General features: G+C 47.8%; 1 protein-coding gene across 8 annotated transcripts; it reads right to left on the bottom strand.

Annotated features, from left to right (window-relative positions):
• Positions 1 to 561: 561 nt before the first annotated feature.
• CNR2 (cannabinoid receptor 2) lies at positions 562 to 26,382 on the bottom strand. 8 transcript variants are annotated; one of them, XR_005081193.2, is made up of 5 exons: positions 25,843 to 26,379; positions 17,940 to 18,022; positions 10,597 to 10,736; positions 1,216 to 1,262; positions 562 to 1,107 (listed from the first exon to the last, which is right to left on the bottom strand). XR_005081193.2 is itself a non-coding variant. In XM_037135986.2 (5 exons), the coding sequence occupies exon 5, from the start codon at positions 6,275 to 6,277 to the stop codon at positions 5,195 to 5,197; it is 1,083 nt and encodes a 360-aa protein (XP_036991881.1). In that variant the 5' UTR covers positions 6,278 to 6,322; positions 10,597 to 10,736; positions 17,940 to 18,022; positions 18,357 to 18,560; positions 25,843 to 26,095; the 3' UTR covers positions 2,142 to 5,194. The 8 variants fall into 8 exon arrangements, 6 of the variants coding, with proteins under 6 accessions (XP_036991881.1, XP_053516325.1, XP_053516324.1 ...); XM_037135986.2 differs by lacking the exons at positions 562 to 1,107; positions 1,216 to 1,262 and adding exons at positions 2,142 to 6,322; positions 18,357 to 18,560 and having other exon boundaries at positions 25,843 to 26,095; XM_053660350.1 differs by lacking the exons at positions 562 to 1,107; positions 1,216 to 1,262 and adding an exon at positions 2,142 to 6,322 and having other exon boundaries at positions 17,906 to 18,022; positions 25,843 to 26,095.
• Between the last annotated feature and the right edge of the window lies 1 nt (position 26,383).

The following is a 26,383-nucleotide window of genomic DNA, read 5'->3' as shown; positions in this document are numbered from 1 at the left end:
CGTGGGGCTGTGGAAGGCCCGATATGTGCAGAGAACTGGGAGTAAGTGCATTTTGCGGTTGGGAGCCATAGGGGACTTTTTAAGCTGTAGTACAGAAGACTAAGCCTGGAGGCAGGAATCCCAGATGCAATGACATTGTAGCAGTCCAGGTAGAAATAACGAAGTAGAAAAATGATGGTATACGTATTATGAAGGAAAAGGAGGGGGAACAGTGGGTGCTGAAAGAGGAAGAGCAGGTGTGACCATTTTGCCTGCCTAATACTTGCTTTGGGAATTCTGGAGCCATTCAAAGAGCTTAATATCTAATTGGCACAACAAGACCGATGTACATACAAGCCACCACAAAGGAACGTTTTTAGAGTAGGGTAAGAAAAATTAAGAGCCCCATGACCTACAGCATAGGAATATAGTCAATAATATTGTAACAACTATGTATGGTCCCCAGGTGGGTACTGAAATTATTTGGGGACTACTTTGTAAATTATACAATTGTCTAACCACTATGCTATCTATACTCCTGAAAATAATACACAATGATATTTAATGTCAACTGTAATTGAAAAAAATTAAAACAAAACAAAACAAAGAGCCCCAGGCCCTAGTGGTACCTGTGTGAACCTCACCTGGCAGGGTGGTCACCAAATCCCCCACAATTTCTACATACTGGGCATGCTCACACAGGAAGTGAGGCCATCAGGTGTGGGAGGCAAAGTGGCCCCAAGTGGCAAAGCCAGTCCCCACATATCAGTGAGAGTACTGCAGTATGTCAGGGTTGAAAGGGACTTTGGAAATCCTCTACACAATCCTCTTTCCTACTCTTTACATTTTAGGGAGGAGGAAACTGAGACCCAGAGAAGAGATGGAAGGTGCTCAAGACCATGCAGCTGGTTGGGGTCAGAAGTGGGACCAGAACCCAGGTCTTCAGGGGTGGAGCCTGTGCCTCTCTCCATGCTGCTGCTCTCTTGCACCCCAGGAGGCGTCAGAGCCTATGCTGACAGAACCAAGCACTTCCTCATCCCAGCAGTGATAAGGAAATGCAGTGGCGGTTGCTGAATAAACAGCTATTTTCTCATCTTCCGTGTTTCTTCCTCCCTCTGCAAGATTATGCTGAAATATTGTATGAAACAGTAAGCACAGACACCTTAAAAAAACAAACCCCACCTTCACACACTTTATAACAATCAGAGTAATGGTCTTTGATAATACAGAACTCACCTTGGGGAAGATGTAATGGGACACTGTGACCTTCGTTTCTCCTTCACCTTGTGAAAATTAATAAACAGAAACTTCTTTTAAAATGGAATAGGAGGCCAGAAGAGAGAACTCTTACATGTCACTCAACCCAGACTATTAACCCCATAGGAAGAGACATACCTTGCATCTACAATAAGAGGTGATCCTATTGTACGTTACTACCTGAGCATGAGAAAGGGAAGATTCCTCCTTGCCCTGTTATGGCTCAGCCAATGGGAGACTGCTATAACTCAGTCAATGAAAAGTCACTGAACTCCAAACTTTTGGTTTCCTCCAGTGGACTCTTCATTTACAGCGGGCTCTCTGAAGTCCATCAAAGAGCAGCCCTCTCCTTTGTTTCTCTCTGGACCTGAGCATGGTTTACCGTTAAGCCACGGGTCCTGAATTGCAATTCTTTGTTGTTCCTGAATAAACCCATTTTGCTGGAGAAATAGCTGGCTGTCTATTTGTTAAAGGTCAACAACCTCATAACCAAAATGCAAGTCTGTAGGAGCAGGTGAAAGGCGTGACAGAGCGGACAGTACTGAAGTTGGGAGACCTGGGTTTCTAGCACTGGACACTACCTTGTGGGGTTTCTTTGGGCAAGTCTCGTCCACAGCCTTGGCCTGTTTCCTCATTTAAACAATGCGGGTAGTTCTCAGTGACATCCAAGTTCCCTTGCTCCCTTACTCTCTTCCTTCATAAACTCTAGTGCTTTACTTAGAGCCTAAATAAGAGATTATGAAAGGAGAAAAGTAGAAAGTGTGGACAGGAGAAGAGTAGAAAGTGAGAAAGTGCATTTAATGCAATGATTTCTAAATTCCTTTTTTTTCTTTTTAAGAGAGGGAGAGAAACATTGATGTATGAAAGAGACATCGATTGGTTGCCTCTTGAATGCCGCCCCCAAGCAGGGACCTGACCTGCAACCCAGGCATGTGCCCTGACTGGGAATCGAACCGATGACCTTTTGGTCATAGACCGGCACTCAGTCCACTAAACCACACCAGCCAGGGCTGTAAATTTTGTATTTATTTATTTATTTTTAAAAATTATTTATTTATAGAGAGAGGGGAAGGGAAGGAGAAAGAGTGGGAGAGAAATATCAATGTATGGTTGGTTGCCTCTCATGCATCCCCTGCTGGGAACTGGCCTGCAACCCAGGCATGTGGCCTGACTGGGAATCGAACCGTGATACTCTGGTTTGCGGGCCCGCGCTCAATCCACTGAGCTACGCCAGCCAGGGCAATTTTGTATTTATTAAAGAAATATTAACTGAGTATCAATTCATGCCATGCATTTGAGAATTTCCCTTGCTAAAATGAAAAAAGAACCCACCAATGAATGAAGAAATGCATGCCCCCAATTTAAATAACCACAAATTTACCTTTAAAAATGTATGCCATTTCAACTAGGTTCAGTAGTGTCCCCTAGAACTTCATGTTTACCTGGAACATGTGAATGTTGCCTTATTTGGAAATAGAGTCTTTGTAGATGTCACTTGTCTAATTAAGATGAGATCATACTGGGTTAGGATGTGCCTTAATCCAGTGATTGGTGTCCTTAAAAGAAGACCAAAGAGACAAAGGGGTTGGAGAAGCCATGTGAAGATTAAGGCAGAGGGCGGAGTTACGTTGCCACAAACCAAGGAACACCAGGAGCTGCCAGAAGTTGGCAGAGACAAGAAAAAATCCTCCCCTTGACCCTCTGGAGGGAGCATGGTCCTGTCAACACCTTGATTTTAGACTTCTAGTCTTCAGAACTGTGAAAGAATAAACTTCTGTTGTTTTAAGGCACTCGGTTTATGGAAAATTATTGCAGGAAAGTAATACAGGGCATAAAAGGAAGTACATTGAGAAATAATGATGATTTAAGGTTGCAGCAATTGGTAAGCTTTAAAAAAACATTTTATTTATTTATTTTTGAAGAGGGGGGAAAGGAGGGAGGAAGAGAGGAAGTGAAACATCAATGTGTGGTTGCCTCTGGCACATCCCCTCCTGGGGACCTGGACCGAAACCCAGGCATGTGCCCTGACTGGCAATTAAACCAGTGACCCTTTGGTTCACAGGCTGGCATTCAACCCAGTGAGCCAGACCAGCCAGGGTGCAATCTGTAAATGTAAGGTTACAGAAGTTGAACATTACTTCTAATCAAATTGAATTTGACTGAAGGAGGTCAAGAGGGTAGTGGTCAAGAGGGCAGGCTTCAGAGTCAGACAGAACAGGCTTGGAAAGCCCAGCTTCGGGTACATATTAGCAGTGTGACCTCAGGCAAGTGATTTTGCCTCTTAGTGGTTTCCTCGTCTGTAAAATGAGGACGGTCATTGTAAAGACCAAGTGAAATACCTCACTTGAAAGTACATAGCCCACGCTCTGACCAGTGTGGCTCAGTGGGTTGGACGTTACCCCACAAAGTGAAAGGTCACTGGTTTGATTCCTGGTCAGGCACATGCCTGGGTTGCAGGTTCAGTTCCTGGTTGGGGTACATGCGAGAGGCAAATGATCGAATAAACAAAACCTTTTTTTTTTTTTAAATAGCACTTAGCCCAGTGCCTGGCACATAGTAAAGACTCAAGAGCACCTAGTAGGTCTATCCTGCCTCAATTAATCCCTATCACTTGGTCCTAACGATGTTTTTCATTGTACTACCTGAAATCACTTATTTATTTATTGGCTCTCTCTCCCCACCAGAATGGAGAATGTAAACCCCATTAGATGGGGAAGAGTGTTATTTATGAACATCCAGGACCTAGCACACACCCTGGCATGTATTTAGGAGATGGGTGAAAGAGTTAATGAATAGCAGACACCTCGTCTTATAAAGTATTAAATGAAGATGTATTTAATAATTTCTTTCCTTTTATTCTGTCTTTAGTCCCAAATAACTGCATTAGAATTCCTGCAATCTGCCCGCCTGTTTTAAGCCCCTCCCTGATATGTAAAATATAGTGTCCTGGGATTTTCAAAAGCACTGGGGCTGTAATCTTGCTGGAGATAATGGACTGTGGGTTGTCAGCCCTGTGCTTAGCACATAGTAAAGGCGCTTCCCCCTCTTCCTACTTGCTCTGTTTCTTAGTTGTCCTTAGAGGTATGGAGGGGACAGAAGGGCCTGAAAGGAGAGCGGTTGGGGGATGTATAAAATCTTTGGGAATATCTTCCTCTTCTTGGAGTTCAGTTAGACAGGGACACAGCCTGCTTCCAATGGTGCCACCACATAGCACTTCATGGAGTCAAGAAAATTCTCTGAAGATCCTGTGTCTCCAGTGATCCCAGCTGCCATATTCCCCAGAGACCTAAGCGGTCACAGCAGCCATGAGTGGGGATTCTCAGTGGTCCAGGAGGGCCACTGCCCTAATAAGACGCCTTTAAGTGGAGGGCTGTCAGTTACTTCCGAACGAGGTGGACCAACACCTGTGGTTTTCATTACATCACAGTTCTTGGTCCTCAGCGGGGTACGGTGACTTAAAAAGGTCCTCAGTGAACAAGGGTGACCCAGAATCAAAAAGGCCCAGACAATTAAGCAGGAATAAGAGCTGGCCAGCCATTGACCTGTACCCTGAGATCCCAGGAGAATAAGCCATTCTTCTCACATTTTCTCTGAGCCCCTCATTGCTGAGCTTGAAGGCTCCCTCTGGGTCCCGTGGTCTCTGGAGAATGCGGGCACTGGGCCATCTTATTGAGAAGACTTTCCTGACCTGACGTGTGCTGAGCCTGTCCCAGGAGTCTTTCCTCCTGCTCGCCTTGCCACTCCTCACGGGACCTAGCTGTCCAGCAGACTGTGTGCAGATAGGCACAAGCAGGCTACGCTCCAGGGGTCGGTGCCAACGCTCATCAGCAAAGAAGTTTAAGTGTTCAGGCCTCTGGGGCTGGTTCCAGTGGGATGAGAGGGTGAAGACTGTTCTCTTTCTTCCAGGGAGTGAAATGATTTCTGACTTGGCTTGTTTAAAACTCTGAAACAGGCCTCATCAGCAACCAGAGAGGATAGACCCCCTAGAATCTGGCCATGGGGTGATTTTCACATCAGCCTCTGTCTCAGTGACTGAGGACCTTGGGACGTCTTCTTTTCCTTCAAGCCCATGGCCTCTCAGGTGCTTCCTCCAGCGGGCCAGGCAGTGGTGGGCAGAGGAACGGATCTCCCTGCTCCGTAGGGCATAGATGATAGGGTTGACCAGGGAGTTGACAAGGCAAAGCAAGGAGCAAAAGGCGAAGACCTTCTTCACTTCGTTGCTTAGAGTGGTGGCCACACTGTAGGCCATGAGGGTTAGTGCCGGGAACCAGCATATGAAGAGAACAGCCAGCACCAACCCCAGCGTCTTGGCCAATCTCACATCGAGCCTCACCCGGGCCATTCCCGGCACCTGCCTGTCCTGGTGCTCAGCCAGGCTGGCTACATGCTGATGGGCCTTCCAGAGGACGTGCCCATAGGTGTAGATGATGCCAGAGAAGAGGAAGGCAATGAACAGGAGCCAGCCCAGCAGATAGTCGTTGGGGATCAGAGGGAAAAGCTCAGAGCAGGGGCTGGGACAGCAAGTCCATCCCATGAGAGGCAGGTAGGAGACCAGTGCTGAGAAGACCCACATGATGCCCAGGGTCACCAGTGCCCTCCCACGGGTGACTAGGGCTTTGTATGCAGGTGGGTAGCGCAGACAGAGGAAGCGGTCAATGGCGGTCAGCAGCAGGCTGCCTACAGAGGCAGTAAAGGTCATGGTCACGCTCCCGATCTTCAGCAGAAAGACAGCCTTGGAATCCACGCCATGAAACACGTGGAAATTCACAAAGTTACAGGCAAAGACCACACTGGCCAGGAAGTCAGCCCCAGCCAAGCTGCTAATGAACAGGTATGAGGGCTTCCTGCGGAGCCGCTGGGAGGACAGGATCAGGTAGAGCACAGCTAGGTTCTCCAGGGCACTTAGCAGGCCCAGGGGGGTGCACAGCACCGCGACAGCGATCTGTTGCTGTCTGCTCAGAATCATGTAATCCTTCATGGGGTTGAAATCCGAGCCGTTCTTGGAGCCGTTGGCTGCCTTCATCACCGAGCATCTCTCCATGGAATGAGTCCTTCAGGTTCTGCTGGACTTGCCAAGAAGTCTTTACTGGGGTACAATGAGAAGAGGAAATGAATTTTTTTCAGCCAGCACAATAAGGACCTCACGTGACCACTGACTCTAGCCAACCTTCTATCTGTGCAGATCCTTGTGTTAAAATAGCAATCTGTATTTCGTTCTTCTCTGTTTCACTTTTTCTCCATTCTAATGGGGGCCCAGGTCTGTATGGGTTGCATTAGGAGAGGTATGTGGGAAGTCAAGAAGCAGAAGTGGCCTGCAAACTTTTTGGCCTTTTATTTTCAAACAGACTAATCCTAAGACTTCCCTTTGAAAGTAAGGTAAATTTCCAGTGGTCAAAAACCAAGAGGAAATCAAAACCAAGAAAAAACAGAATCTAGAATGATAAGGTGGAGGGGTTTTGTTGTTGTTGTTGTGTTGCATTGGTGTTTTGTTTTTTTGTGTGCCAGTTTTGGTAAGTTGTGGAAGTTTAAACACCTATTTAGAGATGGGAGACAAGACTTTGGCTTCACACCAGTAGGGTTGCCAGATACAATATAGGAGACCAGATAAATCTGAATGTCAGGTAATTAGTCACTTTTTAGTATAAGTATATTTTAAATATTGAGAAAAAATAAATCACCTAAATACTACATGGGGCGTTATTAGATATCACTATTACAAAGTAAACTCAAAATTTCTCTAGAGGAATACGATTTCTATCCAGGTCACACAAGAGTTCCACAAACTATACATAAAGGTCCTGTATAAAGGCTTGTGGAATTTGAGCTCACAATGCAAAATTACAAAATGCATAAGGAAACATGAACAAGAGTTAGCAGAAACGTCTGACAGTAGAATTAGACTCCCAGGAACTTCATATAATTCTTGGGTATATGTTATCAAAATGTTTAATATTAGACCTGGCTGGTGTGGCTCAGTGGATTGAGTGCTGCTGGCCTGCAAACCAAAGGGTTGGCAGTTGGATTCCCAGGCAGAGCACATGCCTGGTTGCAGGCCAGGTTCCCAGTAGAGGGAGCACAAGAAGCATCCACGCATTGATGTCTCTCTCTCTTTCTCCCTCTCTAAAAAAACAAATAAATAAAATCTTTTAAAAATGTTTAATATTATTAAACGTAAGGAATCAAAAACTAGAATACATAATGAGCGACTGGGCAGATGTGAAAAAGAATCAAGTATAACATTGGAAGTGAAAAATAAAGTCATTGAAAAAAGAAATCCGTAGGGGCAGGTTAAAGAGCACCAAACACTTGTTGAAAGGCATTGATCTGGAAGGCAGATCCGAAGGGCTTTCTCAGGATGCAGCACCAGGAGATGAAGAGATGGAAAACATGAAAGAGCTCACGAGACACGAAGGATCAAATGAAAAGTTTAAATAGCTCCAAATGGAGTTTCAAAAGGGAATCATAGAAGTGGCAGCGGGCACTGGGGAGGCAGAGTATTCCAAGAGATGATTGTGGAGAATTGTCCAGAATTCTTTTGGAGGTGACTCTTCAGAGTCAGCAACCAGTGAACTCCAAGCAGAATTTTGGAAACAAAGCAATTCTACACTTACAGATCATTTACAGATACCATAATAAAACTCCAGAATACCAAAGACGAAGAGAAAAAATTAAAAGCTATCAGAAAGAGGCTGTACCTGAAAGGGAATTGTAATTACATTTAGAAGCAGATTTCCCAATAGCCACAATAGTACCCAGAAGATAAAGGGAAAAAAAAACCTAAACTATCACTCAGAATAAAGGAATAGAAATAGAATGAGGGACTAAATGGGAGTGGAAAAAATATAATATAGATTCTATATCAGAAAAAAATAAATAGAATTGTCCACTAACAGGCCTTAGCCGAAGGAGTATCTACAGGATACACCATCAGGAGATGGAAATTCTTCACAGCGGGGCAAGAAGAAATTGTGAACAAGCAAGTTGATAAATATACAAGTAAAATTTAAAAATGTGTGCATAAGGCCATAATAATAATAATTGACTGATTTGGAGGGTATAAAAAGAAAGTGGAGCCCTGGCTGGTGTGGCTCAGTGAGTTGAGCCCCAGCCTACAGACAAAAAGGTTGTGGGTTTGATTCCTGGTCAGGGCACGTGCCTGGGTTATGGGCCAGGTCCCCAGTAGGGGGCACGTGAGAGGCAACTGATGGATGTTTCTCTCACAGATCAATGTTTCTCTCCCTTTCTTTCTCCCTCCCTTCCCCTCTCTCTAAAAATAAATAAATAAAATCTTAAAAAAAAAACAACAACAAAACGAAGTGGGAGTACAATTGTGAATGACAGTAACACAAGCCAAGAGAGAAATGAGCAGACTTGAGGTTTTATTCAGGAAGTAGATCAAGGCGTTGATCTAATTTAGGCTTTTCAAAATCAGGCATTATCTCTTACCCAGTTGCCTGCAATATTAACTGGGCTCCCTACTTTTAGCCAGACCCATCTTGAGCCTAATTTCAACACAATAGCCAATGTGATCCTTTAAAAATGGGTCAGATCATACCACTGTCCCAAACCTGTGTAGGTCCCATTTCATTCAGGGTAAAGTCCCCATTACCTCTCTGACCCCCCTACTACCATGCTTCCGCCGGTCAATCAGCGTGAGCCAGGCCGGCCTTCTGACGGATCCAAACTCCTACCCAAGAGCCTTCGCACTGGCTGTTCCCTCTGCCTGGACTCCTTCCCTAGACACATGCTCGGCTCAGTCTCTTACCTTCTTCAATTGGGGGCTCAAATTTGACCTTTTCTATCTACCCTACCACACTATTAAATACCGCAACTCACCACCCTCCTGCTCTTGTGGTCCCCTTCACTCTATTTTTTTTCATAGCACTTATCACCTTCTAACATATAATTTGCCCTCCATAACTTACCTATTTATTGTATTTATTGTTCATTGTCTGTTTGTTCCCCTAGAATTTAAGTTCCATGAGGTCAACATACTGACCCTTTTCTCCACTGATATAAGGGCTTAGAATAGTGCCTGCTACACAACCGCAGCTCAATGAATGTGTGTGAGGTCCAATTGAAATGAAACTGAATTTTGAGTAATTTTAGCCTCCCATTCTCAGAGGTTGACAGATTAAGCAGGCATTATAGTAATTAATAGGATGTATCCGATTTGGACATTTGCCCTGGCTGGTGTGGCTCAGTGGGTTGAGTGCCGGCTTGAGAACTAAAAGGTCACTAGTTTGATTCCCAGTCAGGGAACCTGCCTGGGTGGCTGGCCAGGTCCCCAGTTGGGGGCGCACGAGTGGCAATCAATCCATGTTTCTCTTGCACATCAATGATTTTCTCCCCCTCCTTCCTTTCCCTTCTCTAAAAAGTAAATAAATAAAATATTTTTAAAAACCTCATAACTTTATTGAATAAAGTTTGAATCTTTTATTTACACTCCAAACAGAATTATTATAATTATTTTGGGGCCCATTTAAATTTTGTACCCTGTCTGGCTCCAGTGCTCAGGGAGGGGAAGTTGGGACCAGACAGACCTGTGGCTTCCTGAATGGGTGGTTTCACGGTGTGTGTGGTAAGGGGACCTTCAGAGGATTTTCAAGTCTCTCCTCACAAGGACCTCCAGGGTGTGCTTACCCTCATCTTATGGAGGAAGGAGGCTTAGGAACTGGGAGCGCTATGGGCTCCCTATCTGTAAAATGGGGATAACCATGATAACCCGTTTTTACAGACAATTCATGAGGCTTAAATGAATTAATATACAAAACGTATTTAGATGAGAGCCTGACCCTGGGGACAGCTAGCCCTCATTTGCACCTGGCCCCGGATGACCTGGTTATTTAAACCTGGGCACTGGGATTGGACTCCAGTTCTGTCCATAGCCACGCTGTCAAGGTGGTGAGTCTGCACTGAGATGTACCTTTAGCGTAAAATACACACCAGATCTCAAAGATAGTATGGAAAAGACAGTGTAAAATATCTCATTCATAACTTTTTCTGTTGATTACAAGTAAAAAAAATGATGATATTTTGGATACATTGGGCTAAATATCTTGCCTGTTTCTTTTTATTTATTTTTTAATGTGGTTACTGGAAGATCTTAAATGACATGGTCTTGTGTTACATCTTTATGGGACGGTGCCGCCACCAACAGCCACTGCTGACAGCCTCAGTCTGCTTGCCTGGTGCCTCGCCAGTCCCCTCGCCAGTCCCCCAGGTAGTCTGCTTTCCTGAACCTTTGCCCCGAGGTTCCTTTCACCGACGCGCCTGCCTTCCTCACCTTCCTTCTGGGCCCATCTTTTGTCCAGGGAAGTCTTCCCCGACCCTGGTCACAAAACAAGCTCCCAGCCTTACCTGCACGTCTTGCAGCTGGTTCTGCATCAGTTAGTCTTGTCTCCAACCAGACTGATAGTTGCACTGACCAACATTTGTATGGAATTTAAATTTTACAGAATATTTTTTCGCAGCCACAGTCAAATGCCATCCACAGGATTCTGTGACATAAGAAGTGCGGTTACTGTCGTTTCATAACGGAGGCTGAGAGGTGTTAAACTGCTTGGCAGAGGCCACACCGCCTGCCGAGGGCCGGGACTGAGCCTTCGCAGTTTTGGGGTCTTCCGAGCCCTGTACAGAGCCTGCTTGCCGCGCAGTGTTCACGCAGTAACTGTTTAATGCACGACAACCATTTAGCTGGAAGGCACCGTCTCAAACGGAGCAGACCCTGAGTGAGCGTGTAAGGGGCGGGGAGCGCACCGCCTAGGTTCGCGTCTCAGCCGGGTGGCCTTGTTAACACACACCGAATGCCTTGTTTTCCCCCATTTCTCACCTGTAAAATGGGTTTTTGTGAATATGTTCAATAATTTGTATATTGATTCATGTTAAATACTCATATTTCTGATTGGGATAAATCAAACACAATATTAAAATTAATTTCACTTTTGTTTTATTTTAATTGAAGTAAATTAATATAATACATAGAAGCACTTATTCTTATCAGAAACGTCTTCAAATGGGATAGTGCGCCTACTCTCTGTGAGCTTAAGGACGATATGCCTTGGGCATCAAAGGGCTGGCTTAACGGCAGCCATTATTATAATCCAGTTTGTTTGCTTTTTTAATTTTAGAGAGCAGAATGCTTTTTTAAAATTAAAAAAAAATATATCCTCATTGAGGACATGTGTTCATTGCTGAGAGAAAGAGAGAGAGAGAAATATCAATCAGCTGCCCCTTGTACGCACCCTGGCTGGGGATGGGACCTGCCCCCTGGGTATGTGCCCTGACCAGGAATTGAACCCTCAACCTTTTGGTCTATGGGATGATGCTCCAACCAACTGAGCCACATTGACCACAGCAGGAGCAGCATGCTTTTTACACTGGATAGAACCCCAATTTATAAATCGGTAACATCTGAGTCCATGTCACCTCTGTGCTGTCTTGAAGGCAGCCCAGGTAGGTTTCTTTGTGGAGCTCTCAGGGTCCAAGAAACAGATCGAAAACCTCTGATTTAGTCCAACTCCATCATTGTACCATTGAGAAAACAGTCCAACGATGCGGGTGAATTAGTGGCGGAGCTGGAACTAGATTCCACAGCCCCTAGGTCACAAGACAAAATTCTTGTGCAGTAACCTCGGAGACGACCCTACCCAGACAAGCTGACGGGGCGCATTTCCCTGGGACAAAGGTTCATTGTTGAATGTCAGCAAGATCACACCTGAGCTGACACAGGAAATGCAGCTACTGAGTTCTCAGCCCTGGTCACGAATGAGTGACAGGCATGTGAACCTTTCTCAGCTCCCACACTTTCACCTCGACACTTCTGGAAGCTTCCTCCCTGCACCCCTGCTGCCCTCCTCTGCCCCAACCCTCTTCTCATATTTCCCTTAGAAAACAGCCCCTCCCCACATCAGAGAATGGCTTACTCCATGCAGAGTCCAATCTAGAACAGGGATGCCTGGGGTGGGAGTGGACATGTTTGTGCCTCACCCAGCCCTGGCATGGCCAACAATCTGTGGCTATTGTCCACATGAGGTCAGGGCACAAAATCTGGGCATTTGGATGGACGTCCTAAAAAGACAGCATCAGACAACAACAGAACACACAGAGCCAGGGGAAAACCAGCTCCCTGCCTGCCTTGCCTCTGGGCAGACAGACATCCTTTGAGGGTCAGAGCATCTGGCTTCTAGACAGAGTCTTCCTCGGGGCAAAGCCGCCTCTGAGTGCCCATCATGGAGAGAGACTGGCTGTTTGCTGCCTTGTGAGGTGGCTTTTGTTCCACTTCTTCCTGGTCACGTGACTTTGGGCAAGTCCCTTCAACTTTCTCAGTCCCGTTTCTGATTTGCGAAATGACAATGACAACGTCCGTCCTGTTCCTCCAACAGGGCTTTGTAAACCCAGTCCACGGGTAGGCTGTGATGGGACGGCAGTCCTTCCAAAGTTCACGCAAGACTTTATTTCTGTGCATCTGTTAGGTGGAAGGGGTTCAGACATTTTCATCAGTGTGCCACTGCAGGGCCAAATATTAAGAGCCACCGAGGCATGCAGGGACATTTTGTGACCTGACACCGTACACATGTGAGATTCAAAGAGAATCAACCAACCAACCAAGCGCTTTCCCCCCTAAGAAAAATGCCAAAGCCCCACTCGACGCTCTTCTCCCAGAGGTGTCCACACTGCCGTGGATGTTCAGCGATGTCGCCTGGAGACCCGACTCAGATTGAGCATCTGCAAAGGGAACTTGGAGGGCTGTGGAAACTGCTCAGAAAAAGGTGCCCTGGGGGGTTTTCTGACCTGAAGTGAAACTGTGAAGTAAAACAGTGCCCCGCTCACAGGCGGCCCCACCATTACTACTATGTTTAAAGCCTGAAGGCACTGGGATGTGTTAGATGAGAAGGAGCATGCCCCTTCCCTGGAGGCTGCTACAGCTGCAAGAGGAAGCTGAGGTTCAAGGCCAAGAGCCATTATTTTTATCTCTGACTGTGAATGTGGAGGTCTGCTTTTTCAGTCCCCGTTCTGCTACCGAGTAACTTCAGGCAGGTTCCTTCTTCTTCTGGGTTTTTCTTTTCTTCTGTTTATTTTTTATTTTTAAATACATTTTATTGATCATGTTATTCCAGTTGTCCTGTTTTTTTCTCCCCTTTATTCCACTCCACCCTGTACCCCACCTCCCACCAGCGTTCCCCAACCTTAGTTCATGTCCATGGGTCATACACATAAGTTCCTTGGCTTCTCCATTTCCCATACTATTCTTAACCTCCCCCTGTCTACTTTGTACCTGCCATTTGCGTTTCTTATTCTCTGTGCCTTTTCCTCCTGTTCTTACCACTCCCTCTCCCCGCCGATAACCTTCCATGTGATCTCTATTTCTGTGTTCTGTTCATGTTCTGGTTGTTTGCTTAGTTTGTTTTTGCTTTTGTTTTTTAGGTTCAGTTGTTGATAGTTGTGAGTTTATTGTCATTTTATTGTTCATATTTTGATCTTCTTCTTTTTCTTAGATAAGTCCCTTTAACATTTCATATAATGAGGGCTTCATGGTAATGAACTCCTTTAACTTGACCTTTTCTGGGAAGCACTTTATCTGCCCTTCCAGTCTAAATGAAAGCTTTTCTGGGTAGAGTCATCTTGGATGTAGGTCCTTGCCTTTCATGACTTTGAATATTTTTTTTCAGCCCCTTCTTGCCTGAAAGGTTTCTTTTGAGAAATCAGCTGGTAGTCTAATGGGAACTCCTTTGTAGGTAACTATCTCCTTTGTTCTTGCTGCTTTTAAGATTCTTTATCCCTGACTGGTATAGCGCAGTGGATTGAGCTAACCAAAGGGTCACTGGTTCGATTCCTAGCCAGGGCACATGCCTGGGTTGTGGGCCAGGTCCCCAGTGGGGACCACGTGAGAGGCAAACACACGTTGATGTTTCTCTCCCTCCCTTCCCTTCTGTCTAAAAGTAAATAAATAAAATCTTTTAAAAAAGATTCTCTCTTTATATTTAATCTTGGCTAATGTAATTATGATGTGCCTTGGTGTGTTCCTCCTTGGGTCCACCTTCTTTGGGACTCTTTGAGCTTCTTGGAAGTCTATTTCCTTTGCCAGATTGGGGAATTTCTCCTTCATTATGTTTTTAAATAAGTTTTCAATTTCTTGTTCTTCCTCTTCTCCTTCTGGTACCCCTATGATTCGGATGTTGAAACATTTAAAGTTGTCCTGGAGTTTTATAAGCCTTTCCTCATTTTTAAAAAATATTTTTATTTATTTATTTTTAGAGAGAGAGGAAGGGAAGGAGAAAGAGTGGGAGAGAAACATCAATGTGTGGTTGCTGCTCATGTTTCCCCCACCAGGGACCTGGCCCGCAACCCAGGCATACATCCTGACTGGGAATCAAACTGGCAACCTCCTTGCCCCACAGGCCCATGCTCAATCCACTGAACCACACCAGCCAGGGCTCTCCTCATTTTGTTGAATTCTTGTTTCTTCATTCTGTTCCGAATGTTTATTTCTTCTTTCTGGTCCAAACTGTTGATTTGAGTCCTGGTTTCTTGCCCTTCACCGTCAGTTCCTCATACATTTTCCTTTATTTCACTTTGCATAGCCTTCGATTTTTCCCTCTATTTTGTGACCATACTCCACCATTTCGGTGAGCATCCTGATTACCACTGTTTTGAACTGTACATCTGATAGGTTGGCTATCTCTTCATTACTTAGTGCATTTTTTCTGGAGCTTTGATCTGTTCTTTCACTTGGGCCATATTTCTTTGTGTTGGCACTCCTGTTTCATAGTAAGGGTGGAGCCTTAAGTATTCCTCAGGGCGAGCACCCCCCATCACTGTGTTGTGGTGCTGTATGTGGGGGGAGGGGTCTCAGAGGGAACAATGCTGCTTATTCAGCTCTCTGCCAGCTTTCAGTCACTTCCTCCACTACCCACAAGCAAATTGAGCTCTTCTGGTGCTGATTCCCAGGTGAGTCGGTTTGTGTACATCCTAGGACCCTGTGGGCCTTTCCAACAAACTCCCCTGTGAGGCTGGGAGTCTCTCCTGCAGCCTCAACACCCACATATTTTTACAAGCAGGTTTTGAGGCTTTATTTCCCCATGCTGGAAACCTGGATTGCATGGTCTGTCTAGTTCCCCTGTTGTTCCTCCCAGTTTATCTGCAAGTAAAGGTGGGACCACTTGCTCTGCCAGCTGCTGCCTCCCCTGGTCCACCAGCCGCTGCCTTGCTTTGAGTCTTCTCCACTCCAGCTGCCCATCTCTGCCCTTCCTACTGGTCTGGATAAATATTTCTTCTGTAACTCCTTGGTTGTCATGCTTCCATACAGTTCGATTTTCTGGCAGTTCGGGTTATTTTTTGTTTTTAAATTTGTCGTTGACCTTCTTTTGGTTGTACGAGAAGGCACGTGTATCTACCTATACCTCCATCTTGGCTGGAAGTCTCTCTTTTTAAAGCAGTTCAAAGCAGGTGGGTTGACTGAGTGATTTCTTAGGTCTCCTCCAGGAAACTCACTGTGTTGGATTCCAATGGCACAGGCTTTGCAACCAGACCTCTCTGGATTCAAATCAGGTCTGTACTTCATGGGAAGTATGATGTTGGGCAAGTTACTTCACCTGTTTCATTCATCTGCGAACCTGGAGAAATGCTACCCATATCGCCCTGTTGTGCAGATTAAGTGCTTTATGTTTACTGAGCTCATGGTGCTGTGCCTGGTTAATGAAAGGCAGGAAATCCTCAGTAGTTTATGGGATTCTTACAAGATTCTGTACTTGAGTCTTGTCTGACCTTTGTCTGAGAGCTGAGACAGATGGAAAGATCTCCACTCATCCTTGGTGGACATTTAACCTCCATGAAGGCTGAACCATCACATTTAAAAAAACCTGTTTGCCTTCGCTGATGTGACTCAGTGGATTGAGTGCTGGCCTGTGAACTAAAAGGTCTCTGGTTGGTCGGGGCACATGTCTGGGCTGTGGGCCAGGTCCCCAGTAGGGGCCATGGGAGAGATAACCGGTCCGTGAATGTATGACATATGGATGTTTCTCTCCCTCTCCTTCTTCCGCCTTTCCCCTCTCTCTAAAAATAAATAAATAAAATTGACTTATTGAATGAATGAACAAATGTCTATTAGGAAAAAAGAAAGCTTCTTCAGACACATGTCTGCATTTCCTTTTTCTTCAGCTGCCAGGACGCTTAGAGCTAAATGCAATGTAAGGTCATTTCAGGTTGATTCACTCATTGCTCCTATTAGTGCTTTCTGAAATTTGCTTTTACTTCAACTCCCTAATTCACAATATAGGCTACCTCCACTCATTTCAGGAAAGAATTAATAATTTACAGAATTAGGGCAGAAGATTATCACTAAAGTCTCCTCTATAATTCCTCTCTCAAATGTCTATTGGTTGTCACTGAAATCCAGTCCCCGTGAGTCTGTCCTGTGGGGCTGATGGCTCCCATCCCAAGCCTCCTCCCACCGCCATTCACCACCCAGAGGTCTGTGGGGTCACCGCCTGATGTCTGGATTCACATTTTCCCTGGACCTCCCATCCTCAGCTGCTGTATCACCTCCAGCCTCTCTCCTAGGAGGAATGGGGCCAGTTGGTGTCCCAGGCCTCTTTCCACTGTAGGAAGGTTAAGTTCCAAGGCTTAGGAATGAAATGCTGTTGGGTTCAAATCCCAGCTCTGCCACTGGTGGGCTGTGTGACCTTTGGGAAAGTTGCTTAAACTCTCTGAGCCTCAGTTGCTTCATCTGTGACTAGAGAAGCTAATCCTCACATTCTTCATGTGCCCATTAAATAATTATTTCAAACAAACTAAGCAGAAGCTTGGCTGCCTGGTGGAACTGTAGCACGGGAGGCAGGTATGCAGGGTGCGAGCCCCGGCTGTGGCACCAGTTAGTTCTATGCAGCAGTCACTTATTGCCCCACGAAAAAAAGATTGGCTGATAATGACAATGAGTGCTAGGCATCGTTATCTCATTTAAGCCTCCAAATCCCCCTATGAGGCTAGTGTTATTTTCCATCTTTCACAAGTGAGGAAATTGGAGCCCAGAGGTGGGAAGAGACTTGCTGTGGGCACTGGGAACCCATGCTCCTGTCCATTCCTCTGAAGACCGGGGTCCCATCTGTCCTCTTGCTACTACACTGGCTCTCCCACCTCCGGGCCAATACTTAGCACACTATTTGACTGATCTGAAATCTGCTCACAAGGCAGTTTTGTTTAATACATTCAAATACCTTCTTCCTCTTTTCAATGACTGCATACCCTCTGCAACTTCCCTTTTAAAGAATGTACTAACAATGCCCACGTTTTTTCACACTTGATAGTTTGCATAAAAGACTCCTGGCTATTAGCTGAGGCAGGTCACTGTCTTCTGAGCAAACAGGTTCAGAGAGGGCGGGTCCCTGGCCCCAAATTCCACAGCCAGTGACAGGACTTGAGCCCTTGTGCTGGGATAGGGTCAGGCTGGTCCAGAGCCGGGAACTGTGTCGTGACCCTGAGCAGGGTACAGGGCCCCGACAGTGGACACAACCTTTTGTCTTTAGTCCCACGGGGGCATCTCTTTTCTCTCTCCTTTTGGCCTTTTCCCTCTTCTGATCAGTTTCACTCACCACTGCCACAATGGCCACTGAGACCTTAGTCCTGTCTCCAGCCTGATGGAGTCCTGACCTTCTCACCCCCAAGGATTTACCATTCCAGCTGGCGGGCTTAGGAGTCAGACAGACCTGAGTTCCAGTCCTGGCTCAGCAAAGTGTTAGCTGTGTGCCCTCGGATGAAGTACTTCCCTTCTTTTCCTCAGTTTCCTCATCTGTAAAATGGGAATAACAAGTTGTAACTATCTCATCAGTGGAGCAAGGCACGAGGATTAACGGAATCACATCATATTTAATATAGTACCTGGCACACAGTAAGCCTTCCATTGATGGCAGATTTTATGTGTAGGCCACATAGAATATGTATACATATTACACCTTTCTCCTCCTTTTCCCAATTTCCTTGCTAGTTGGTGGCAAATGAAAATGACAACGTCGTCTCTGTCATGCTTTGGGCTGGTGGAGGGGGCGGTCGAGGAGGGAGGGGAAGGGTAGTAGGAGAGAGGGAAAAGATCCTGTTGCCATTTGGTCTCCCATCCAAGTACTAACCAGGCCCGACTTTGCTTAGCTTCCGAGATCAAACGAGACCGGGTGCGTTCAGGGTGGTATGGACGTAGACTCCTGTTGCCACTTGGGATTTTAGAGTTGAGTGAACGCGAAGCTGCAAGTATGTGGGGAGCCCGATGGCTTGTCCGCCAGCCCGGGGTGAGGAGGTCAGCACCTGTCTGTCCGTCTGCAATCACGACAAGAGCCCTGGACCAAGGACATGAGAATCTAGATTCCAGTTCCGGTTTTGGCTGGAACTGGAGGCTGGGGAACCTCAGACAAAACAGCATCCACAGGGGCGTTTTGGTGAGATCTCAGGGGGTCCTTTCAACCTGGAAGTTGTGCAGGGAACCACCCACGCAAGGTGGGGGCGGGGGGCTGCCAGGCTGCCTGGGAGCTGGCGTGAGAAAACCAGCTCAGGAAGCCCGAGCGGCAGCTCGCAGACTCGGCGCTCTCCGCGTTTCTGTACAACCCGAAATGAAAAGTCACTCGGGCCCTGCAGAGCTGCGGTTGGTGGAGGTTACATCCACCAGTCATGACTGTATTAGCAAATAAAACTCTCAACTTAGAAAGTGTCTTTCATAAACCTAACACATGTTAAGAGAAACAATGTATTTTTAATAAAAATAACTTTCGGGGGCAAATCTCTTAACTGTCTGGCAGCTGGGTTTTCACCCATCTCTGCACCCAACCTGTTGTGACACTTCGTTGTGGTTGAAGTGTGTGAAGAGAATGAATTTGTCACTGTCCCCTCAGGCTTCCTTTGTGGCAGGCACTCTGAGGGGCTTTTTACCTGCATTGTCTCCTTTGCCCTCCAAACTGCCCTTTGCAGGTAGATGTCTTGGTTTCACTATCTCATAGGTGAGGAGGGTGAGGCTCCGAGGGATGGACTGGCCAGGTGTCCCACAGCTCGTAGGTGGCAGGATCAGAGCTCCGCCCCTGGCCACTGCGACACCTGGTGTCAGGCACTGCCCACCGAAGATGGAGGGGCGCGGGGGTCTTTAACACTCTGGCAACAGTCTCTTCCCAGGTCTCTGCTCGCCATCCTTTCCTCCTTGGCCGGGTTTTCTAACCATGGTGTCCAGCGCCACTCGTGGCCGCCAGGACTCTCAAATGTCCGCTCTAATAGAGAGCCTTGTCGTCCACTGCTGCATCTCTAGTGCCCAGAACTCTGGCTGCACAGGGCAGCTGCTCCGTCAGCATTTGTGGAATGAATTGGTTGAAGGGGTTCTCCCTGATGCTTGTGAAAATCCTCAAGGACGGTTGCGCTCTTCAGGATTTTCAGAGTGGGCACAACTGATCTTATTTATGGGGGGAGAGGCAGCTTGCTGGAAGCACAGCAGCAAGAAAGGCATGGCCGGCTTCACATTTATTTATTTCAAAAGGGCCTCTCAAAGGACCTGTGGTGAGAGGGCTGAGGAACAGATTTTTAGAGCCTAACTTGCCCCTTGTGAATGTGGGGGTCTGGGGGCCGAGGGGTCCTGGGGGAGGGTGCCTGAAGACCAATGACTTGCATGTAAACTCAGTTTATCCTCACGATAAGCCAGGAAAGGCGGTGCTATCATTGTGGCCTCTGTTTTACAGACTGAGAGTCAGGAGTGCAGATAGATGAGTGACTTGCCCGAGGTCAGACAGAGGGGCAGAGCCCATTGGACCCCAGGCCCAGGCCATAATCATCACACTTCCTGCTCCCAGCTGCTCAGCTGGCTCCTGAGACCTTCTCCAGGGGACCGCTGTCCCCTCTGGAGGACCCCTTGAAATACTTGCTGTAAGTAACACAAATTCCCTTGTTTCCTGCTTCACCAAATCCCAGCATTCAGGGGCTTAAGGGTGCTCAGTCCCTTGCGATTCAGGGAACATCTCTCAGATTCTCGGCCCTTTATTTTTATTGCTGTAATAGGGACAAAAAGGCCTGTTCCTTTCTTAGAAAAAAATAAAACTCAGCACAGAAAATTTTGGAAACTCAGTCATATTAAAGTATGAATGACTGATAACAGTGTCTGGATCTTCCTTACTCAGGGGCAGCTTGCTACTGCTGACAACTCGGCCACTGGACACTGGGAAGTGTGTGTGTGTGTGTGTGTGTGTGTGTGTGTGTGTGTGGTTGGGGAGTGGCTGGGTTTGGGGAACACTGTTAAAATTACACCTGGAAGTGGTAGGCGCCTCTGCTGCTCACCCAGTGTTCTCTGTAGGACAATAAGGTGTTACAACCAGGGAGACACAGAGGCCTTTTGAATGATGACAAGAACTTTTCACAGTGACTTCTCTATACAGCAGAGAGTAGGAAGGGTTCATCTCTGGGTGGATTTTCTGAATCACCTGTAGTTTTCCTCCAGGTTGGTCTACCTCTCCCTGGTTTGGCCAGACCCCTGCTCTAAATTTGATTCTGGTTGTTTCTAGTGTTGCAGCAGAGGGGTGGGGGTTGGAATGCAGCGGGTTCCCCGAGAGGAGGTGGGGTGATAGGCGAGGATGATGTGAAGAGCCCTGGAGGCTCAACTCTTGAAACACACTGGTGAGTATAACAATGATAGCAGGTTGATCTGAATGAGTGCTCACTGCACACCGCGTCCAGCGCCATTCCGCACACTCCGAACACTAAGTCATATATCCTTCCCAACAAGCCAACAAAGGGGCTGCTACCGCTTCCACTTTCTCATGGAGCAAACTGGCACGAGCCAGTGGCTGACTCTTGGGGCTCCAGGCCACTAAGATCTGTGAGTGGTGACAAAGTGGCTGCAGTGTCACAGGGACAGCTGGACGGAGGCTGATGATAAATTAAACCTGGTGGGAGCTCTCGGGCCATAGAGAAACGAGGAGCGGCCGAGAGGGGACTGCCTTTCGGGGGAGCTGATCCTTGTGGCCGCTCCATCTACCTGACTAGAGTAGAATGAATTCGTGTGCATTCACGGGTTTGTTTGGCTTTGGGGCCGTAGGGCTGTGAAGAAGAAAGCACGTCATGCCCATCCCACCCAATGTGCATGGTGTCTCAATTTCTACCACCTGCTTCGGCGAAGACAGGCGGCCAACGGGGAAGGATAAGGGGGAAACACATGCGCAGGTTTAAGAGGCAGCCCTAAGTCACAGCTGTGAGTTCTGGCTCTGCCCCTTATTAAATCTGTGGCCTCTTGGGCAAATGACTTCTCTCCCTGAGCCTCAGTGTCTTCATCTGTAAAATGGGAACAGTGACAGCGTCTCCACCCAGGGCTGTTGGGAGGAGTACATGGTGTGGGTGGCAGAGTTTCTTTTGCTTCCTGTCTTCAGTCATTGGTTTATTAAGGATATAAATTACACGAGAAGAGATTAAATAAGACCACATGTCCGCCAAAGGCACTCCAGGGGCCAAATGTTAAGCAGGCAGGTCAGGGGCCGCGGGAACATTATTGGTTTGGTTACTTCTCGCTGCCGCGTTTGTGCGTTTATTGGTTTGTTTTTCCTCCTTCCCAGAAGGGGGCCTTGTCTTGTCCTCTCCATGCCCTCGGAACCTTCCAACCCAACTTCGTACACGGCGGGTGTTCAATAGGTGGAGTGGAATGGATTTCTGACCTTGAGTGGGCCTGCAGCAGCTCACCACGATACATGAGTTTTTAATATAAATATTCCCCCTGAACATAAATATATACTTTTTATTTTACCCACCTCCTCTGCCCGCTCCCTTTAGGCAACCCTCAGCTTGTGCTCTATGTCTGAGGGTCTATTTCTCCTTTGTTTTATTTTTTTAGATTCCACATATAAGTGAAATGATACGATATTTACCCTTTTCTGTCTGGCTTGTTTCACTTAGAATAATACCCTAACTGCTGCTTTTGGTTCTTCTATTTATCCTAAGAAACTCTCACACTGGGAAAGATATCTTTTAAATAGTAAAATAATTATTCATCAATTAAAAAATGGATCCCTATGTGGTGTGGCTCAGTGGATTGAGTGCCGGCTTGTGAACTGAAAGGTCACTGGTTCAATTTCCCATCAAGGCACATGCCTGGGTTGCAGGCCAGGTTCCCAGTTGGGCGCGTGTGAGAGGCAACTGATTGATGTTTCTCTTCCTCTCTTTCTCCTTCCCTTACCCTGTCTCTAAAAATAAATAAATAAAATCTTTTAAAAAATGGAAACAGGCACCATGATCCTGCCTGATGTGAACCCTCTGCAATACCTCTCTTCCTGTTGGGAAAAGCTGGTGAAGTAGTGGAAGGACACACTTGAACTTGACTCTTGCCTCTGCCATTTACCTGCCATGTCTGAACCTTGGCAGCCTCATCTGTTAAGTGAGTATTATTAAGAATGGCCTCGTGCGAGGACTGGTGAAGCCTCTTGCTCTCCCTTGGTTCTCGGCAGACACCCATCCATGCTTCCAGCTCTCTCAGATCCCCCAGGACCCCCAAACAGGTCCATGAGATACACAGGAGGCAGACTCATTGAATTCTGGCAGAGGCAACACCATGAACGCAGCTGTGGTTCTCAAAGAGGAACTTCAGGGTGGCTTAAATCCCCAGGGAGAGGTGGGTGGGGGGCTTTACCTCTCATTGCTTTGTGAGCAGAAAATTGGGGGCCTCCCCTGTAGGGATGGGAGCCAGCTGGGGAGGAGGGAAACAGCTAAACCCACAGGACACCCAATCCAACCTACTTCTAAAGCCCCAAGGTCTTGCCAACATCCACCCCATTTGGATGGGATTCCAGCAGCCTTCCCTTCCATGCCTGGGGGCTTCTCCCCATCTGGTCTATCCACCCCAAGGATCTGCCCTTGTCTGCCATTTTCTTTCCTTGGCCTTTGGGCTCTTCTTTCCTGTGGCATGGGGTTGGGGGCAGGACACATTTGATGCTCGGCGGATGTTCCCCCTTCCCAGGAGATGGAGGGAAGGGGGAGTGGGTTTACCTTTCCCGAGCTCTGCTGGAGGAGAGCTGGCCACGTTTCCAGCCTGCATCGCACCTCAGCGCTTTCTTGCCACAGAGCACCGTTCTGGATTCAGGCTCACCTGGGTTTGTGCCCTGGCTTTGCGGTGCACCGCGAGCCGTGTGAACTTTCACACGGCCCTACACCTGTGCGAGCTTCCGTTTCTCGCCTCTCAAGTGGAGGCAGTGATAGCATCTCCCTCGTAGGCTGTAGCGAGGACAGAACGAGGGGGGTCTCGGTGCCAGCAGAGCTCTAGTGTGTAGTGAGTGCTCCATAAATGTGTACTTAAGAAAATAAAGAAGCACCCCTTTGAGGCAGGTTGGTAATGCTGTTTACAGCTTCATTTTTTAGAGTTGGAGAAAGTGAGTTTTGGAAAGGAGATGTAACTCATCCAAAGTCGCCTGCCCAATTGGTGAGGGGACTTAGGTCTCCTGCAGGATTCGGGAGAGAGAGCATGGGTTTTGGCGCCCATAGACCTGCACTCTACACCCGCTGCACGATTCCTGGGTCATGTGACCTGGAGCAAATCAGCACTGCCTGTGGGCCTTGGTTTTCCTTCACTGTGAGGCAGGGCTGCATCTCCCTTCAAAGAGCGCCCTTCATAGCTCCCGGCTCAGGGACTTTTTGCGGGGGTGGGAGTAGAAAGCAGAAGCCATTTGAAAACCGCCTTTCTTCCTGTCCTTTGTGAAAACCTGAGCTCAGCAAGAAGGTTAGGCTGGCATCCCTGATGGGTGGAGGGAGAGGAGCCTGCATCTGTGAGCCCAGGCGGGGAGAGGAGAGATGACCCGGAGAGGGAAGGGACCCGAGGTCATGGTGCCTTGAGAGTTGGGGACTTGGGCTCTGCTTCTTGGAAGGGCCTTGGGGAGATGGCAGTCCTCTGGGGGAGCTTCTAGGGGGCACCCCTTGGAGGTTGAATTGATGACACAGTGAATTTGAATCTTGACAAAGAATCTGGACTCTAGGCATGCCAAGGAAATGAATGGGGTTGGACTTTAGGGGACCAAGCCCCTTTGGACAAGGGGCATCCATCCTAGGAGGAGCCAGGGTGCCACGAAGATCAAGGGCCTTGCTCACACTGTGCCCTGCGTGTGAACTTCAGAGACAACATTCTGTCCTGGAAAGTGCCCGTGCGGGTGGGAGAAGCTCAGCTGACACTGAGATTTAATCACCGACTGGCCCAGTTGGATGAGGGTTAGGATTAGGGTTAGGGCTCAGAGTTCTATTGAATGTGCTGTAATAAGAATGAATAAAAGAACATTTCTATGCACATCTGAGAGCAGGCAGTGAGATTAAAGGTGGAGCCAGATGAGGAGAGACTGGTGCTGAAGGGCTCTGCTTCGCCAAGCTGGGCTGCCAGCTTATCCCCACTGAACCACCTTAATATCCACAACTGGCCAAAGGGTAAAGGATGTGACTCATTGGTAGAAATTGATGCTGGGCCCCAGGGCAGGTGAGGGGCCCCCTCCAGGGGAGCCACAAAGTGGTTACAGAGCTGGGGCCAGAGTCTTTGGGGTGCCACCTCCCAGGGTCTCCCTGGTCCCTCCCCTGACTCAGCCCTGGGGCTCCAGGTGTCCACATGCCACGCATTTGAGGGCAAAGCCGCCATGGCTTCATGTATTCTCATTTCCCATCCACAGCAAGGGCAGGTGGGGTGAAGACCCAAACCTCCACCACAGTCATTCTGAGCCCAGAGCAGGTCCCCATCCCGGCGCCTACGTCATTCAGTCAACCCACAGGCCTCATCGTGATGTTCTGGGGCAGAATTTCTCGGAAGAGCCAGCTGAGGGGGAGAGCAGTGGAATGGTTGACCCGAGGCTGTAGGGTTGGGAAGACAGTGCCAGGGCCCCCACGGGGGCACCAGCCCAGGGCACACTCCTAAACACCACTGTCCCACTGAGTGGAACCTCCAAGAGGGAGCCCCTGGTCTCCTGGGTCTCGGGGGCACTAGGCTGCCCTCCACTTCTGAGCTGCCCCAGTCGGGACTGCAAGTCTTTCTGTGCCTCAGTTTCTCCACCTGTAAATCAAGGGCACTTGGACTCAGCAGATGATCTCTAAGTCTTCCAGCCCTCTTCTTTTGGGGTTCTTTCCTGGTCCCCCTCTGCTATTCAAGCCTGTGCCTTGGAAGGCAGAAGTGTCTGGTGGTTAAAGAGCAAGCCACGGAGCCAGAGTGCCTACATTCAAGCCCAGTACTGTCATTTAATGTCTGTGTGACGTTAGGTGAGGTGCTTAGCACCCTTCTGTAAAGTGAGGAATAATAATAGTACTTATGTGCGGTGGTTGTGAGGATTCTGTAGACAATGAAATGCCCTAGAGCAGTGCCTGGCACACAGTAAGGCCATCTGTGTGTCGGTGATGATCGCCTTCTGTCCCCTGGACCTTGGTGGATAAGATTTTTGTCATGTCCACCGGGTGAGGACCACACCAGCCCTAAGCCTTTCTGTGACTGGTCCTTAAAAGCCCCAGGAGTCCTCATATGATATCAGTCCCTCACCCTAGCAGGCCCACCCAGCTTCTCACATCCCAGGAGGAAAGGAGTATGGTAACCACACAGGTTTTCTGGAATGACAAAGAAGCCCCAAATAAAAGAACAAGAGAGCTACTCACAGATTCTGTGGCTGAGCCCCCGCACCTGCTGGGAGTTGCGGAATCCTGGTGACCTGGTGTCTGAGATGTGGCCCTGGGTCCCAATCGGAGCTGCTAGCAGCTGTCCCCTCAACCAGCTTTCTCTTGCTTTTGTTCTTTCTCACATCACAGATGAGTGAGCCTGGTGAGGTCTGGTCTTCCGTCCCTGTCACCACTTCCCCTCTGGGTCCCCATGGCCACAAGGTTCTTGCCAGGGCAGTGGAGCTGTTTCTCAGGAGGAACTCTGAGTGCAGGGCTTGGGTGTGGGCCCCGGGGTCCAGGGACTTGGGTTCCAATCCAGTCCAGTTGTAATGCCCTTGAGCTGTTCACTTAAGCTCCCTCAACCCTACTTTCTTCATGTATAAAATGGGGATACCGTGCCAGCCTTACACAGACCACCTGAAAGGACATTCCATTCCACCGCCTCTTCCCCACCAGACCAGAGCTTTGGAATCCAGACAGCTGCAGGTGCTGGGTGGACAGCGTGAACAGCTGACCGATGCTGGCGTAGGGCCATCGGGAG

Source organism: Artibeus jamaicensis, unplaced genomic scaffold (genome assembly GCF_021234435.1).
Source record: "Artibeus jamaicensis isolate MK-2021 breed Jamaican fruit bat unplaced genomic scaffold, CSHL_Jam_final scaffold_847, whole genome shotgun sequence".
In the NCBI taxonomy this organism is placed as follows: domain Eukaryota; kingdom Metazoa; phylum Chordata; class Mammalia; order Chiroptera; family Phyllostomidae; genus Artibeus; species Artibeus jamaicensis.
The sequence above is the reverse complement of the archived record's forward strand: the minus strand, read 5'-3'. Positions and strand labels throughout refer to the sequence as shown.